The following is an 18,257-nucleotide window of genomic DNA, read 5'->3' on the forward strand; positions in this document are numbered from 1 at the left end:
GAGTAAAACCATTCAACCATTAAATTTACAACACAAAAGCAAAAGACAATAAAAGAGAAGATTTTGTGTGTAGCATTATTCATCAAATTTTTTTCTGAATATTGTCAGTGGCATACACATCGAATAAATTGTGGGCTAAAGTATGCTCCATTTAGACATGATGAAATATATAGCAAGAAATAATTACTGAATAGGATATGATAAAAGTAAAGCAATCTTCAGTAGTGAATAGAACTTGATATCTTATACTTCACACCTTAAATAATTCAGGATATGACAGTGTTAAGATTGTAAAATACCTTTTGGGCAAGATCTTTAAGCCTTTCAAATGGTGGAATTTGAAAAGAAAGGAGTTCCTTATTTATATCCTATACTAAATTATTTCTGCATCAAAAAGTATGACATGATGAGTACAATATAGAAAACGCTACACATTATCTCAATTACACATACAAATAGTACATTGCTTCAAATACATACCTCCTTTTTCTGTGGGATTAAAAATAAATTAAATAATATAGATACTCACAGAGGGAAAAGACATTGCGGAGAGAGACATCCCCTCAATGGTAGCACGTAATTCATCAACACTAGCTGACATTGGTGGATTACCATTACTTATTGGCTTTATTTCCACATGAATTTTCTTGTCAACATCACCATCTGCAGAATAAAATGAAAAAATTAAACTTGTCTTAAGACAAAAATCCGATTCTTATTTTAGCACTATTCTTCACATACAGTATACTGTAATGAACTAAAATCAATACTACCTGCAAAATAGCCATCATTTAATAGAACACAGAAATTACTACAAGATTACATGAACTGTAAAAAGGGAAAATTAAGATAAGGAAAACTAATTAACGTACATATAAATTCAAATCTGAGATTCCTAAAAATGAAGAAAAAAAAAGCTTATGGGTCATTTCATTGTAAAGGATGGTAGGATTGCTTTTACCTAGCTTATCCTAAAAAAGTGGATAATTCAATGGCTAAGGTACAAGACCAAACACAAAAACAGAACAATAAACCAATAAAGGATGTAGTCTTACATCCCATCAGGAAAACTAACATAATATAATCATCATACATCCCATCAGGAAAATTAACATAATAATCATCAAAGTTTAGGAGCTGAGGAAAAGAAACATTGCCTACCAGAGCAAGCCGTAATGTAATTACATACTGATCTCTTACAAATATATGTAGCACATGCTGGCCTGGTGTGTGTCAAGGAATTGGCACTCAAATGCAGGAGATATATTTCCAAAGAAAAGTATATGGTCAAACTGTTCTAAAACAAAGTGAAACAAGAGAACATGTAACCATAAAAAGAGCAAAGTAAAATTAAGAGCAAACAATACACACCTGAATCTGAGTCTGAAGAGCTATCAAAACTGTTATCATTTCCAGATTTCTTATTTTCTTCAGGCCTTACTGAATAACCCTCTTCATCAACATTAGGTGTCTGAGCAGTTGAATTTGCCCCATCTGTTACAGCTGTCATTGATGTGGTAATGATTTCAGCTACTTTGGTCCCTGAGTCATCATTGGTTTCACTGAAAAAAGAAGTCATTTTAATAAACTAGAAATAATAAAAAAATGTACTACTGCAACACGAATATTGCAGAAATTAATATTACTTGCTTTAGCCTTATGCATGGAAGGCAGTCTATATTCACTGTCTTAATTTTTTCACCTCGTGCACAGAATAAACTTTCACTTGATAAGTCAACACCACCAATTTTTGCAATACTATACAAGTATGCCAATAATAAAAATGATATTGTTAAACTACAATAAAGTTTTGTACATACTTACCTGGCGATATATACTTAGCTATAGTCTCCGACGTTCCCGACAGAATTTCAAATCTCGCGGCACACGCGACAGGTAGGGTCAGGTGGTCTACCTTACCCGCCGCTGGGTGGCGGATGTACGAACCACTCCTGTAAGCTTGTCAGATTTTTCTCTTCCACCTGTCTCCTGAGGGGAGGCTGGGTGGGCCATTAATCGTATATATCTGCCAGGTAAGTATGTACAAAACTTATTGTAGTTTAACAATATCATTTTTGTACATGAACTTCCCTGACAGATATATACTTAGCTGATTGGCACCCTTGGTGGAGGGTAAGAGACAGCTCAATAGTACAGGTAAGACGGGAAACAACTAATGTTGTAGGATATAAAAACCTTGGTTCTCACCTTTTCAGGATGAAGACTTCATAAGGATACTATCTCTGAGTCTGCATTGCCTGGAGAGCTACAGCTAGGACGTGACCTGATGCTGAAAGACTCTCGGATCTACCACTGGGATATGTGATCCCCTATTGTGGTAGAATCCAAGTCGGATTGGCTGTTAGAGGGACCTTGTCCGCTTACCTAACAGATCCTTACCACTACCTCTGCAAGGAGCCAAAAACCCACCAGACCACCTAACCAAAATACAAAGGGTTAATATTACGACAAAAAGAGGTGCCTCCTGCAACCTCTTTCAGACAACCAAAAAACAACAATATAAAATATAGGGTAAACATATAAAAAATTTACACAGGATAAGTTTTCAGCTCCCTGCCCCAGCACCGAATCCGCCGATGCGAAAGGACCCAAGGCGAAGCATTTATCATATGTGATTTTTACATCACGTAGGTAGTGGTTTGCGAAAACCGATTGGCATCTCCAAAAAGTCGCCTCCATCAAGTTCCGCACAGACATATTTTTTTCTGAATGCAAGCGAAGTTGCGATGGCTCTCACCTCGTGAGCTTTCACTTTCAGTAGTCTAAAATGTTCTTCCTTACAGGCAACATGTGCCTCTGTAATAAGGCTTCTCAGAAAAAAGGAAAGATCAATTTCTTCGACCATGGGCCGAGTGGGGTCCTTTTACGGAGCACCAAAGCACATCTTGATTAGCCTTAAGTTGTTCCTTCCTCTTAAGGAAATACTTCATAATTCTCATAGGGCAAAGAGTTCTTTCGGGCTCTTCCCCTACTAGAAAAGATAAACTACGAACTTCAAAGCTCCTGGCCAAGGGCGTGATGGGTTTTCATTCTTTGCAAGGAAACTTGGAAGAAACGAACACACCATAGAATCTTCCTTAAACCCTACATTGCCCTTAATAGCTTGGAGCTCACTCACTCTCTTAGCTGTAGCTAGGGCCAAAAGGAAGATAGCCTTCTTCGTCAGATCCTTGAAAGAGGCGAAGCCAGGAGGTTCGAATCTAGACGATCCAAGGAATTGTAGAACTACGTCTAGATTCCAGTTCAGTACTACATGAGGACGCTTAATGGTTTCAAATGATCTAATAAGATCATGCAGGTCCTTATCATCGGATATATTTAAGCCTCTATGCCGAAATACCGCCGCCAACATACTGCGGTATCCCTTAATAGTTGACACAACCAGATGACATTCTTCTTTGAGGAAAATAAGGAAAATCCGCAATTTGGGTCACAGAGGTACTGGAAGAGGAAATGTTCTTCCTCTTGCACCAACGTCTGAAGACATCCCACTTTGACTGGTATACACGCAAGGTGGAAGGTCTCCTCGCTCTTGCGATTGCTTTAGCAGCTGTTGCTGAAAAGCCTTTCGTCTGACCAAACTTTGGACAGTCTGAAACCAGTCAGACTGAGAGCGAGGAGATTTTTGTGGTACCTGTCGAAGTGGGGTTGTCTGAGTAGATCGCTCCTTAGCGGGAGCGATCTTTGGAAGGTCCACCAACCATTCCAGTACCTCTGTGAACCATTCTTGGGCCGGCCAAAAGGGAGCGATTAAGGTCATTCTCGTTGAAGTCGGACTCTACGAACTTCTTGATGGTTAGCCCAGGATCTTGAAGGGGGGAAACGCGTAGACGTCGAGGTCCGTTCCAGTCTAGAAGAAGAGCATCTATTGCTACTGCCTCTGGATCCGGATATCGGAGAGCAGTAAGGATTCCAGCCTCTTGTTCTTTGACGTGGCAAAGAGGTCTATGTGTGGCCTGCCCCATAACTTCCACAGGCTCTGGCATACATCCAGATGAAGGGTCCACTCTGTGGGAAGGACCTGATCTTTCCTGCTGAGGAGATCTGCTCTTACATTCCTTTCTCCCTGCACGAACCTGGTGAGAAGCTTGATTCCTCTTTCTTCTGCCCACAGAAGAAGGTCTCTTGCTGTCTCGTACAGGGAGAAGGAATGCGTCCCCCCTGTTTCCTGATATATGCCAGAGCTGTAGTGTTGTCCGCGTTGACCTGCACTACCGATCTTCTGACTTTGGGCTCGAAAGCCTTCAGAGCCAACCACACAGCCATCAACTCCTTCCTGTTGATGTGCCAGGCTACCTGGTCCCCCCACCCAGGTACCTGACACTTCGCTGGTTCCCAGAGTTGCACCCCACCCCATGTCCGACGCGTCGGAGAACAACACCAGGTTGGGGGTCTGTGATTGAAGAGACAGTCCCTTCGCAAAGAGGTTGGGATCTGTCCACCATAAGAGATGTTTCTTGATGTCCTGGGATAACAACAGGGAGAACGTCAAATCCTGAGAACGACGACTCCAATTCCGATGAAGAAAGAATTGGAGCGGTCTCAGGTGCAACCTTCCTAGGGAAACGAATTGCTCCAGAGAGGAGAGCGTCCCCAGCAGACTCATCCACTCCCTCACTGTGCATACTTCTTTCCCTAAGAAGGTTGTTACTCTCTCGAATCCTCGGGCTATCCTTTCCTGCGAGGGAAAAGCCCGAAAAACTCAGAGAGTTCATCTGTATCCCGAGATACACACACTCTTGCTCGGGAATTAGTGATGACTTCTTGAAATTGACGAGAAGTCCCAAAGCCTTCGTCAATTCTAAAGTTACTTGTAAAGTCCTTCAAACAACGATCTTCTGAATTGGCCCTTATTAGCCAATCGTCGAGGTACATGGATCCTCACCCCTTTCAAATGAAGCCATTGAGCCACATTCCTCAAAATCCCCGTGAACACTTGAGGGGCCGTCGAGAGGCCGAAACACAGAGCCCTGAACTGAAAAATTTTCCCCCCCATCATGAATCTGAGAAACTTCCTCGAGGAAGGATGGATCGGTACGTGGAAGTAAGCGTCCTGTAAATCCAAGGAAACCATCCAGTCCCCTGGACGAAGTGCTGCCAGCACTGATGAAGGCGTTTCCATCGTGAACTTCTTCTTTTCTACGAAGAAGTTCAGGGCGCTTACATCCAACACCGGTCTCCATCCCCCTGAGGACTTCGGAACTAGGAAAAGGCGGTTGTAGAACGCCCGATGAATGATGGTCTGTCACTAGTTCGATAGCCCCCTTTCTCCAGCATCTGATCTACTGCTAGATGGAGAGCTTGATTCATGATGGGGTCTCTGTACCTGGCCGTCAGTTCCCTTGGGATGGTCGTCAAGGGAGGTCTTTCGACGAAAGGGAATGAGGTAACCTCTCCTCAAAATAGAAAGGGTCAAGGATCCGCCCCTTTTGGGCCCAGACTTCTGCAAACTCTAAGAGTCTGGCGCCCACCGTTGTTTGAAGGACCTGTTGCAAGGTTATTTTGGGGGCTTTAACAGACTTGGCGAAAGTCTTACCCCTTCTTGAAGGTCTACGACCTCTAAACGTAGAGGTTCTTGATGAAGATGCCCCTCGAAAGGGTTCTCGAAACACTTGCCTTTTCCTTCTTAGCCTTGGTAGGGAAGGAAGGGCGAGGTTTTCTTGCCGACTGTGCCAAAAGGTCCTGGGTGGCTTTGGCCGAAAGTGACCTCGAAATGTCCTGCACTCGATGTTTCGGGAACAACTGAGTAGACAGAGGAGCAAACAGCAAAGAAGACCTCTGAGCATGGGAGACCGACTTCGTTAAGAAGGAACAATAAACCGACCTCTTCTTCCCGATCCCGGCCCATAAAGGGAGGCGATTTCACTCGCACCGTCTCTTACCGACTTGTCCATACAAGACAAAACACACATAAGATCTTCTGGCGAAATTGACTCTGGCACTTCAATTTTCTTGGCTAGGACTCCCAACGACCAATCAAGGAAGTTAAATACTTCTAGCACTCTAAACATACCTTTGAGCAAATGATCCAATTCATTCATTGCCCAAGTCGTCTTAGCAGAGTTAAGGGCAGTTCTCCTTGTCGAATCTACCAGCGCCGAAAAATCCGAATCAGCCGAAGACGGTAGACCCAATCCTAAGGGCTCTCCTGTTTCGTACCAGAAACCAGCGCGTCCTGATAACTTCGAAGGAGGAAAAGCGAACATCGTTTTCCCCGCTTCTTCTTTGGAAGCCATCCAGGAACCAAAACTCCTCAGTGCCTTCTTCATTGAAAGAGTTGGCTTCATCCTCACACAAGAAGAACTCTTCGCTGTCTTCGCCGTTGAAAAAAGTGAGTGAGGAGAAGGAGAGCCGTAGGAGTAAGGGAATCCCCAAAAACTTGTAAAAGTAGCTCTGTAAGCTTCTTGTAAGAAGAGACAGCAGCAGAAGTGTTCGGTTCCTCATCCGAACCTTCTAGGACGTCTTGTCGAGGCGAGCGCGGAAGATCCTTAGGTGACGAAGGGATCCTAGCAGAGTTGAGCGAGAGGTTGGAGAACGCCCTCTCTTAGAAGAGTTCACATCCACTGGAGAACGATGAGAAGATCTGGGATGTCTACGATGAGACTCCCTCTTCGAGGTATACGGAATCTCAGCCGAAGGAGAGGTAGGGCTCCTACTCCGAGAATCCTCGGAAATATCCACAGGGCGCTTACGAGGAGGGCGAGCGCCTACTATACTCTATGCGCCTATCCTGAGGCGAGCGGCTGCCAGGAGGAAAGAGCGCCTATCGAGAGGCAGAGCGCTTGCTGCGGCTCTTCCATACCTGTCCAGTTGCGTACGATCAACGGAAGTTCGACTGGAAGGCGAAATGCGCCTACTAGGAGAAGGCTGCTTGCGAGACTCTTGACGTCTAACAAGAGGGTAACATTCAGGAGAAGGGCGCTTCAAAACTAACGAGCGCCTACTTGGAGAAGGGCGCTTCCGGGATTCCTGGTGCCTACCAAGAGACAAACGGTCAGGTGGAGAAGTGCGCCTAGAAGCGGGAGAGCGCCTACACGGAGAAGGGCGCTTGAAAAGACTCTTGTTGTCTGTCCCTAGGAGGAAATAATCAGGAGTATGACGCCTTAAAAGAGACGAGCGCCTACTAGGAGATCTATGTGCAGTAGGCTCTTGGCGCCTACCTTGCGGGGAGCGGCTAACAGTAGGCCGTCTATCATACACACGACTCCTACCAGACTATAGATGCCTGTCAGGAGAGAAGTCACCAATCCGACACTCGAGGAGAGTGACATCTGGAAGAAGAACGCCTACTTGTATAAGGGCGCCTTCTAGAATCTTGAGGCTGCTGAGGAGAAGTCTCACGCGAGGGAAGTTGAAGAAATCGCATGATGAGCAGGTGCAGTGCGCTTATCGGAAGCGGGAATCCAATCTGGAGAAAAACTTCTTTCTCCATGAGCGTCCTACCGATGTTTGGCGCCTTGAAATCGAAAGAGAGCCAGCAGGCGCGAGGGCGCTCACGCGAGCCCCCACCTTCATACGACACCTCCCCATATGAAGGAGAACGATCCTCTGAAGAGCGGCGCCTAGATCTCTTGATCGGAAGAGAAACGTCCTTCTTCCTACGTGATCTAACTGCTAGAGAGTCTGCTAGCGCCGTGATCTGAGCTTGAAGTCCCGCGAGGTACTCTCGTAGGAGAATCTTCTTGTTCTTCCTCGGAAGCAGGCGCCGAGCGCGGAGCGCGAGAAGAAGAACGATCACAGGATTTCTTGGGTTTTCTTCGCCTCCACCGACGATCTTCCGGGAAAACCTCCGGACTAGAAGCCAAAGGACTGCAGGGAGCCTTCCAAGCCCTCTTCAACGGGCGCGACGCATCCGGGGAGTTCCAACCTCTCTTCGGAGAGGGAGACGACAAAGAGGAGAAGCATTGGCGTAGGAGCTCCTTCTTGTAGCGATCCGAGGCAGCCTGGGGAGCGTACTTCAGGATCTGCCGAGGGGACGCCTGACCGGTGGGGGCTCTCCCTAGCCCTCCTGCGGCTTTCGACTTTCCTACTCCACTGGAACTGGGAGTCTGGAAGAGGTCTAGGCCTAGAGGCACTAAGGAGCCCGTCAGACTCCACAACACTGGGGACACTGCACTGATCACTAACACTCTCCTACCTTCCAACTGACGAATCTTCTGATCCATAGAACGAATCGTGGCTTTCAGAGCTGCCGCCTCCGAAGGCGAATCTTCGGCTTCGGTGCGGGGAGCCGGGGCTGCAAAACTTGGGAAGAAGGTTCTAATTCTACGTTAGTACTATTAGGATCCACATCCAACTCACTCATTCTAGATCTGCTAGAACTTCTAGAGGAAGCCTTACGCACTCTATCATGTTCCAACTTCCTAACATAAGAAGAGAGAGCCTTATATTCTTCTTCATTCAATCCCTTACATTCACTACAAGGGTTAGCAAAAGAACATTCATTCCCCCTGCATTTCATGCAAACCGTGTGGGGGGTCTACCGAAGCTTTCGGCAACCTCACCTTACATCCTTCATTCACCCGCAAACCCTAAACAAAACCGAAGTTTTAACTACCGAATCTAGATCAGGACATCGTTAAAGAAAATCAAACTCAAAATCAAACCGGTCCACAATCAGCGTATGCCAAGCCAAACAAAGCGAATACGTCACCAAAAGAAGTCCAAATTAACTCCAGGCAAGCGAGAATCGAAAACTATCGAGAGGAACCGACAACAGTTGTTATCGTTCCCGCGACAGAGAAAAATCTGACAAGCTTACGGGAGTGGTTCGTACATCTGCCACCCAGCGGCGGGTAAGGTAGACCACCTGACCTACCTGTCGCGTGTGCCGCGAGATTTGAATTCTGTCGGGAACGTCGGAGACTATAGCTAAGTATATATCTGTCAGGGAAGTTCATGTACAAAAACAATGACATTCGTTTCAATTGACCATGAAAACCTGAGTGTCCCAAACCCATCAGCTGGAATTGGCCTAAATTAATCATCAAAAAGACAGGCACAAACATAAAAATGAGAAGCAGCATGACTTTAGGAGAGGTTGGGGATAACAACACAGATGGAATGACAGCAACATCAATTCATATGCTATATATCATTTCATCATCATTACTGGTATTCTAATGCTAATATAATGATTTTTCACTCATTTTTTAACATTTAATTATCATTACAAGCAAATCTAAAGGAAAAATTACAAATTTCTAATTAATTTGTATTTTTCACAGCTAACAAACCTGGGGTCTTAACATTAGGGTAAAACTTCTAGTACCAGCTGGAAACCTGTTAAAAACAATAAAAAATTGTATGCACAAGGAATCTGTGGCATCTGGCATCTGATACAAAGATGAGGAAGCGGGTCAGGGACGACGCTTGAACCCTGAGACATATTTAATTTTTCTTCCAATGCAGGATAAGACATAAGAGGTGGGCAGTTAAATGTTAAGATCTCACATTTGTTAGCTAAGAAAAATACTAATTGAAAAATTTTAATCTGTTCCTACGCAGAACAAACCTTTGGTTTTAACATTAGGATAGACTCACTCTTGGAGGGAGGTATGAAAATCCTGAACCAATTGGAGATTCTAAGGAAGAGGACTTAACTCTCTGAGATGTTAAATACTGTATGAGAACAGTCATCTCACTTATTCTCTCTTCCCAACTATCATCTTAGGCAAGATACCAACTGTCCTGCCAAGGGCATTGGATGAACTACAACTTGTTGAGCAGCCACCAATGGAGCCTATGAACAGACAAGTTCTTCATAAATACCAGGGAGGAACTTACTCCTCTGATGACATGTGCTTTTGCATGCAGAGTATTGGTGACAGAACTTGACGTTGAGTACACTTGCCTAATCACCTCATATAGCCAAAACAAAATGGTATTCTTGGATACTTCTTTCATGGCTCTGCCCATGCTACTAAAAGGTCTAAGACACCTAGGTTTTAGGTGACGAGTTCTTTTAAGATAACAAAACAACTAACAGATATGGGACCACTGAACAGCAGACCTGTAGCTTTCTGTTGAACCACACCACATACCGAAGTGATCTAATATAGGTCTTCCCCATAGATGGGAAAGCCTGTCCACTTTGCCCTGATGCAGAGACAACTCCATACCCAGAAATTTTCCCTGTCAGCCACTACATTCCTCTTGCCCGGAACGTACCTGGTTATGAGCTCCATCGAGTTGTCAATCACCCACTAATGCAATTCGACTGTCAATGAGTGAAGTTGCAGTGACAACAGTGACTCCCCCCCCCCCCCCCCCCCCCCCCGTTTGTTCACATATGTTACCACTGTACTGTTGTCATACCAGAATGACAGAGTGATCCACTATCCTCTCCCGAAACTCCTGAAGACCCAGGAAGGATGCTTTCAACTCCAACCCACTGATATGGAGTTGCTTGTCTTGAAAGCTCCACACCCCCAAGAGTCAAGAGCTCTTCCAGATGATTACGGAGGTGTATAAGAACAGAAGATGCGGAGGGGGTGAATGAAGAGGAACACCCACTGTAAGTTCTGGTCATCCAACCTCCACAGAAGTTCGCTTCTCACATCTGTCAACAAAGGAACCTGGAACTGCGGGGAATCTCCTGCTGGGAATCAAAACTCCTTTAGCACATTATCTAAATAACTGGTTGATCATAGGTTTGTCTTCAGTTCCTTTCAATTTTTGGGAATGACATCTGGCAACAACCATTCAAGTTTTGCAGATGCCCCTGTCCAGCAGCTGAATCCTGGCAGATATCAATCAAGCATCTGGTGCCCATAAGGAAGCTGATGCCCACAACCTCTTCAGGATTAATTCCTCCTGCTTTGGCATACCAATTTTTGAAGGAAAATTTTCATGTTCTGGTGACAGACATTTTACTGGGCCTTCAGTAGTGGCCAAATTAATTCAATCTACAGCAGGGAGTTATGGTGCTACTTCCAGATCTAAAACTTTTCATGTTCTCTGATGTACTGACTCAAGGCTGGACCTTTAACTTGGAGTTGAAAGGAGCAGTTTATTCATACCACCTACTTATAGTTCAAGAAAGCTTTTATAAGCTTCCCACCATTAACATCATCAAAGAAATGAAGGGGAATCCAAGAGACACATCTGACTGCTACCTGTTACTTGAGGAACCAATGAAGCAGACATTTAGAGTTGCTCTGCAAGTTGGCCAGAGTATTACGAGTGTGGACTGAAAATTACAAAGTAATTCTTACGCCAAGGTGTGTTCTGGGGGCAAAAGTCACTCCATAGGACAGGTCAGTGAATATCAACAATGGCAGTTATGGGGACTCCATCCACCTACCTGCTCACAACAAATTGCTGGTGTTTTTGATATTTTTTCATACATATGTAATATGTATAACTATTTCTTTTATATAATTTTAAATTTTTATTCTTAGATAATTTTATCTTTGTACTGAGAGAGAGAGAGAGAGAGAGAGAAGGAGGAGAGAGGGATGAGAATGAGAGAGTGGGATGGAGAGAGCGAGAGAGAGACGAGAGAGAGAGAGAGAGAGAGAGAGAGAGAGAGAGAATTCATATGATTGCTCATAGCAGTGCAGCTTAAATGTAATTGATCAATGACCTGAGAATATTTACATGCAACTTGATTTTCACTTTACTATTAACAACAGCATATAGATATTATTACGTTTATTGACCCCCTTGTCTACTCAGCAGTCATTTAAATTATTCAGTTGTTAGAAGAGCAGCCATTTTTCCTCCTAATCAGCTGACTTTACGCGGGAACGGAACACAAAGCAGTCCAGAGATCGTCATTTCCGTTAGTAGCGGGGGGGGGATAAAAAGACTCCTTAAAGCCTTAGGGACATATCCCAAAAGGAAGTGTGTAGCTAGCTAGGTACTTCTTGGGCCTACTTATTAGATCCCTATTCCTGTGAACCTTTGCTGGCGATATGTTCTGTTCCCAGGATGGCCTGCCAACAAAAGAGAGAGAGAGAGAGAGAGAGAGAGAGAGAGAGAGAGAGAGAGGAGAGAGAGAGAGAGAGAGAGAGAGAAGAGGAGAGAGAGAGAGAGAGAAGCTGCCCCAACGCCCGGAATTTGCACCTGAATTTGCTCTCAGTCCACCACAGTCTTTGACCTAGGACAGATGTCCAAGCCAGCCTGCCCCTAGGCCTACAAAGGGGGCTAACTGGTGCCCCAACCTCGGACAAAGCCAACGCCATATTCTACAAAGGTCCACTACATAAGGCATCCAGGTACATCTTGAGGTACAGTCATACTGCCAGTTCTTTTCCTCCCAGTCAAGTAAACTCTTCCACATTTTCCAATTCAAACTCTTAATTCTCAAATGAACATCCCTTTATTCTTTTCCTGCCTCGTGACCGCATGCCAATTTTTGTGATCGTTCCAGACAAACAAAGTCTTCATTGAATATTACATTTAAACACTAAGAGTTCCACCCCAGTGTGTGTTAAATAAAAGTAACTGCCCTTGTAGCTGAAATATAGTGCAAGACGTCCTTAGTTAAGATTGTGTCTAATCTGGGAACTTTTCCAGATTTTGCTGAGTCACGTGTTATGTCTCCTCGCACGCAAGAGCTTCCTTACCGTAAGAGCTTCCTTACCGCAAGATACCTATTATCAATTTTGGAAACCAGCACTGAATTGGATTTGATTGTGGCCAGTTTTTCCATATTGTGAGAGATAGGAGCCATCCAGACATTATACAGCACTCTGCCCACGTGGCTCTATGCCGTGCTTATCCCTGACCAGTCCATGTTCTTTTGTAAATAAACGTAATGTAAATTAATCAGCTGAGTTTCCTGGTGACCTCCCAGAACCATTCAATCCTTTTTATAGTTATCTAAGGTAAATCAGAAGCCCTCTATTTTCCATTATTTCCCTCTAATATTTTTTCTTTATGACTGGGACCACAAGGCCGTGCCCAATACGTAAGAATATGCTATCATTAATGCTGTAGCAAAAGTCACACAATTTAAAAGCATAAGGTATTCTCAGTTCCTCTCTTGATTACAAGCAAGTTGCACTTCCATGAATATATCTCTCTCGCAAAAGTTCTTAAAAACTTGCTTTTTTAACCAGGTATACATATATTCAATACTATATACTATTTCTAATTAACATTTTCTACATCAGTGTGCAACTGGTGATATATCTGATAACTAATAGAAGTAATGTTGACTTATTATCAATTTTTCCATTCTCTTCCTTACATGCTGAACTTTCTTCTGTACTTAATATATTTTTCCACTTTCATCACTATTAAATATTAAATGTTGACATCAAATACATATCACAGCTAGATAACTGTGATTCTAAACACCAAATGGAAACAAAAACAATAAACAGCATACTTATCAGATTTTTCTTCTTTATTGCTCGATGAATCATTGTCTTTTTTCTTCTTTGTTTTTTTCTCTTTCTTCTTGTCCCTTCTGCTTCGAAGAAACCCTGGAAGTAAAATGTCAGTATTTGAAATTAATGAAAAAATCACAAAGCTAAACTTAGGCAAGCAAAAAGTCACCAAATTAACCCATTAAAGCACTCTAGGACAAAAACAAAATTCAAATAAACAACAGGTACAGGAGAAAGAAATGATTCAAAGCTTTTGCCATGTGGCATCATGCAAGTATGACTAAATCTTTCTAAAAATTCAACATGCAAAATTTCATCACATTTATCACACTCATATTTGTTAATTTTTGCTTATCTTGCCACACAATTTTCCAACAGTAGATAAGCAAATCTTAGCAAGATAGATGTGGATTAATGATTGGGATTTAGCAAAAACGAAATTTGAAAGGTTACATTCATCAGTTTTGCGAATGAAAGTTACGTTTAATGTTTACCTATCATAGTGTGCTAATATAAACAATAGTTTCAAATAATGGTTATAATACTACTACAATCTGATATCAATTTTATTACCTAAAATGCAAAATAAAGCCATACTGCACCAATATCATTGTTGATCACTCATTTTTATAAGCAAAACACTACTAATCTGTAATGACTGGTCAAATATTACTGATAACATTAGCAAACCTAGGCAAAAGATATTTGATCATAATTCTGTAACATTTTTACCACAATAACTGAAAAAAACAGAAAAATTAAAGACAATTTCCATGTTAAATTTTAAACAAATCACAGTTTAACATATTCCTTATATGCTAATGCCAACTGGGAATGAGGTAGGTACCACAAATCAATGAGACTGGTATACAGTATATGCAGTTATTTACTACAGGGGCAGCTGACTGCAGGTAGTTTCCACATGTAGAACATGAACAAATATTATATATATGATCTTCCCACAAATGCAAAATATGGCCAATCCATATGCGTGATTTTGAAACGTGGGCGCTGTTCTCTAGAGTCAAATGTATACAACATGAAAATTCTTTATACTATATAACATTCATACTAACAGTCTACTTCAGGCAGTTGGAGGCTGAGCTGACAAAGTCACTGTGTTGATGCTGCATGACCTAAAATTGCAAACTATGAAGTCTTGAAAGATGATTATGAGGTAAAAAACACTGACTTGATTATCTTCCTGAACACTGTACTAGACATGAATTATTGTTTTTCATTAAAAGATAGCAACAATCTGACTGATCATACTGTAAATAATTATCTGCTCCTTAGTGTACAGTTTGTAGATTGCAAGGCCCTGGGTTCTTGTGAAGCACTTCTAGCAAGAAGTTATGAGTGATCTTGACTTTAGAGATACTTCTGACCATGTTAACTACGAGGCTCTAGTTTTCCAAAGATAACATTAATTGTTTGGACTCAATACAATTTATGATTACATATTATTAGTACATATTATTATATTATTTCCTGACTGTAGCCTTTAACTGAGATTTAGCAGAAATAAATGCATGATGCAAACTACAGGGGATACAACTGAACACTAAAATGGGTGTATATGTATACAGTGGACCCCCCATATTCGCGTTCTCCAGATTCACGGACTCACACATTCGCGGATTTCTCTGGGGAACGTTTCCCTGCATTATTCGCGGAAAATTCGCGCATTCGCGGTATTTTTCTATGATAAATATCCACAAATTCCTGGTTTTTTTGATGAATTTCATCATAAAATCCACTTTTTGTGATAAAACTATTAAAAAACCAAGTATGAAAATTTTTAGTGGGTTTTTCTTGAGTTTTAACTAACAAAATAGGCTGTTTTTAGCATTTTCATAGGGGTTCCAAACATTCGCGGGTTCTAACTATTCACGGGGGGGGGGTCTGGTACGCATCCCCCGTGAATACGGGGGGACCACTGTATGTGAGGGTGGGCGCGCTTGTTTGTATTATGTACGTATGTATATGGAGGCAGTTCCCGGTTATAGGTGAACTTGGTTATCGGCGATCCAGTTTTGTGTGTAGCGCCATAAAATCAGCGATTTATGGCGTCATAAAAGGGAGAGTTTCGGTTATTGGTGTCGTAAGGTGGCGATAATAGTTATGACGCCATAACATACCGAACAGAGGCACCATCAACCGGTTATCGGCGCCATAAATCACCGAGTTTTGGTTAATGGCGGTTTTTGCTTACCAGCACCCAGCTGAGAACGGAATCCCTGCCGATAACTGCCTGTATCTGCTTAAAAAAACACAGTAGATGGAACATGACTTCGTTATATGAATACCACAGGAAAATGACAGGTCGAAGGTCAGTACCAAGTGCTTTCTCCTGTTTATTCAGGCATCATTAACATAACTACATTATTACTCTTAGTAAGTACAGGCAGTCGCCGGGTTACGACGGGTTCGGCTTACGACGTTCCGAGGTCAAGGCGCTTCTCAATTATATTCATCAGACATTATTTCCAGGGTTACGACTACAACGCTGATCTGGCAGATGAAATATGACACAAAAAATGCTAAATAATCACTATTTGAAGGTTTTTTTTTATGAAAAATGCAATAAGAATCCAAAGCATTAACAGTAAAATTTTCTTATGATTTTTTTACCATGTTCCGGCTTAGGACGATTTTCGGCTTACAACGCATCTCAAGAACGGAACCCCCTTCGTAACCCGGGGACTGCCTGTATTAGACAGTGAATCTTTAATCATTTAAAACTGTGGGAATCATTTTTTAAAACAAATTTACCTACTATGATAAACACAACCACTCTGCGTCCCATCCAACTGCACTAAAAACTATGCTGCAAGTCTTTCAAGATTTTTGAAGACCTATCTGTCCGGAGGAATATCTTTTCTTTTCTTCTGCTATGTTTTAAATACTATTTCCTTGTTTGGTCTTCAGATGACTTTTGTATATACTGCTACATATAAACATATAAACGTCTGTGTTTCAATAAATCACAGAGTTTTACATCTTAGTATGACTACTGCTGAATTAGCTCATTGTGCCTGATTTGTAAAATTTTTCATAATGCTAATCATCCTTTGCATCAAGATCTTCCCAGCATATACCATCCAGCATTTTGGTACAGGCAGCCCTCGGAGGTCTTGAACTAATCAAGTGTACTTACTTACGTACTTACTTGCTAGTCAGCAAGGATGATAAATGCTGAAAACATGAAATGGGTTCTACAATTACTTTTTTCCTGAAACCTGCATTATCTTCATGACACTTACAGCAATAAACTTTGAACAATAATGGAATGCACCTGACATAATGTATGACATGAAGCTGGGAGCTCTCCTCATTCCTCTAAATCTGTTCCCAAGAGCATCACCTGGGGCAAAAAGGTAGTTGTCACAATCCAATGAATGTAACTGTTGTAGTCAACAAAAATCAGCAACCCAACCAGGATGGAAAATCCTGAAGACACATTGAAGATATTCAGGGGAAAACTTCCACGAGCACCACCTCAATGAGACTTCAGAAGTCAAAAGCATGTGGAAGTAAAATTTTGTTCAAAAGAATTCCAAGAAAAACAAGTCTTCAGGCCATTACATATGCAGAAGTGCTCCCATTCATAGCAAGAGAACCATATCTAAATGACAAAAAGCATCCAGATAATCTTTCTCTTGTTTGGTTGGTGCATGTGACATAGCAGATCTTGTCATCAAAAGGACATGCTCTAGTTAGCAAATAGTTGCATCTTCATTACCTATATTAATGACCTGGATATATTCCTGACTGGCAAAAATAGGTATTAGTGCTGATAACACTACAACATTGAAACAATTGAACATGACCTAAAAAATAGGTAACTAGCTGATGCCATTCAGGTCAGTTAAGTATATCTAGTTTAACCTGACCACAGAACTGATTAACAGCCCTCCTAGGGCTGGCCCAAAAGATTAGATATTTTTATGTGGCTAGGAACCAATTGGTTACCTACCCAAGGGACATTCAGCTTACTTTGAAATCCGAACCATATAATATGGAGAAATGAATTTCTAATAACCAGAAATACATTCCTCTGATTCCATGTTGGCAGGTTGGCAGAGCGGGGAATCAAACTCTTGAATACCAAATCAGTAGGCGAGCACGTTAACCACTCGTCCAACAAGGAACTCATTCAGGTCAGGTAGTCACTCAAAAGGGGGGAAAAAAGTACGACCTATTTTGTAAGCAGATCGAAGTATCATCAAGAAAGAAAATACAAGTCAATTTGAACAATGACTCACAACCTTTAAAGCAACACAAAGTTGAAAAGCAATGGAAGAAAACATTACACATCAGTTTCCTTTTACAAGTCTCCAATCAATGTAACTTCATAGAACCTGACTTGACTCAAGTTTCACGAAGTTGCTAAGTCACGCCTCAGTGGCGTGGTTTGTATGGTGTTTGCGTCTCACCTCGGTGGTCGCAAGTTCGATTCTCGGGCATTCCATTGAGGTGTGAGAAATGTGTATTTCTGGTGATAGAAGTTCACGAATCCCAACGTGGTTTGGAAGTCACGTAAAACCGTTGATCCCGTTGCTGAATAACCACGGGCTCCATGCAATGTAAAAACACCATGCAAACAAAAAAACAAACAAAGTTGCCTTTATCTGGATCAGAGGAAAAATATCATATTGAAATGTGTCTTTCATAAACATGATATTGTTATGATACAATAAAGTTTGTTCATACTTACCTGGCAGATATATATATAGCTGTATTCTCCGAAGTCCGACAGAATTTCAAAACTTACGACACACACAGTGGGAGATCAGGTGGTTAGTACCCATTCCCGCCACTGGGAGGCGGGTATCAGGAACCATTCCCATTTTCTATTCAGATTTTCTAGTGCCACTGTCTCCTGAGGGGAGG

General features: G+C 42.2%; 1 protein-coding gene across 5 annotated transcripts in view; it reads right to left on the reverse strand.

The window, feature by feature from the left end:
- LOC135217708 (F-BAR domain only protein 2-like) overlaps positions 1–18,257 on the reverse strand; it is a 258,564-nt gene that overhangs the window by 110,183 nt on the left and 130,124 nt on the right. For all 5 annotated transcript variants that reach the window (XM_064253698.1, XM_064253697.1, XM_064253695.1 and 2 more), the window contains 3 exons: positions 13,361–13,457; positions 1,372–1,562; positions 530–663 (listed from right to left, as the gene is read on the reverse strand). In XM_064253698.1, coding sequence (XP_064109768.1) covers positions 530–663; positions 1,372–1,562; positions 13,361–13,457 — 422 coding nt within the window. The remainder of the gene's footprint in view (positions 1–529; positions 664–1,371; positions 1,563–13,360; positions 13,458–18,257) is intronic.

Source organism: Macrobrachium nipponense, chromosome 7 (assembly GCF_015104395.2).
Source record: "Macrobrachium nipponense isolate FS-2020 chromosome 7, ASM1510439v2, whole genome shotgun sequence".
NCBI classification, from domain to species: domain Eukaryota; kingdom Metazoa; phylum Arthropoda; class Malacostraca; order Decapoda; family Palaemonidae; genus Macrobrachium; species Macrobrachium nipponense.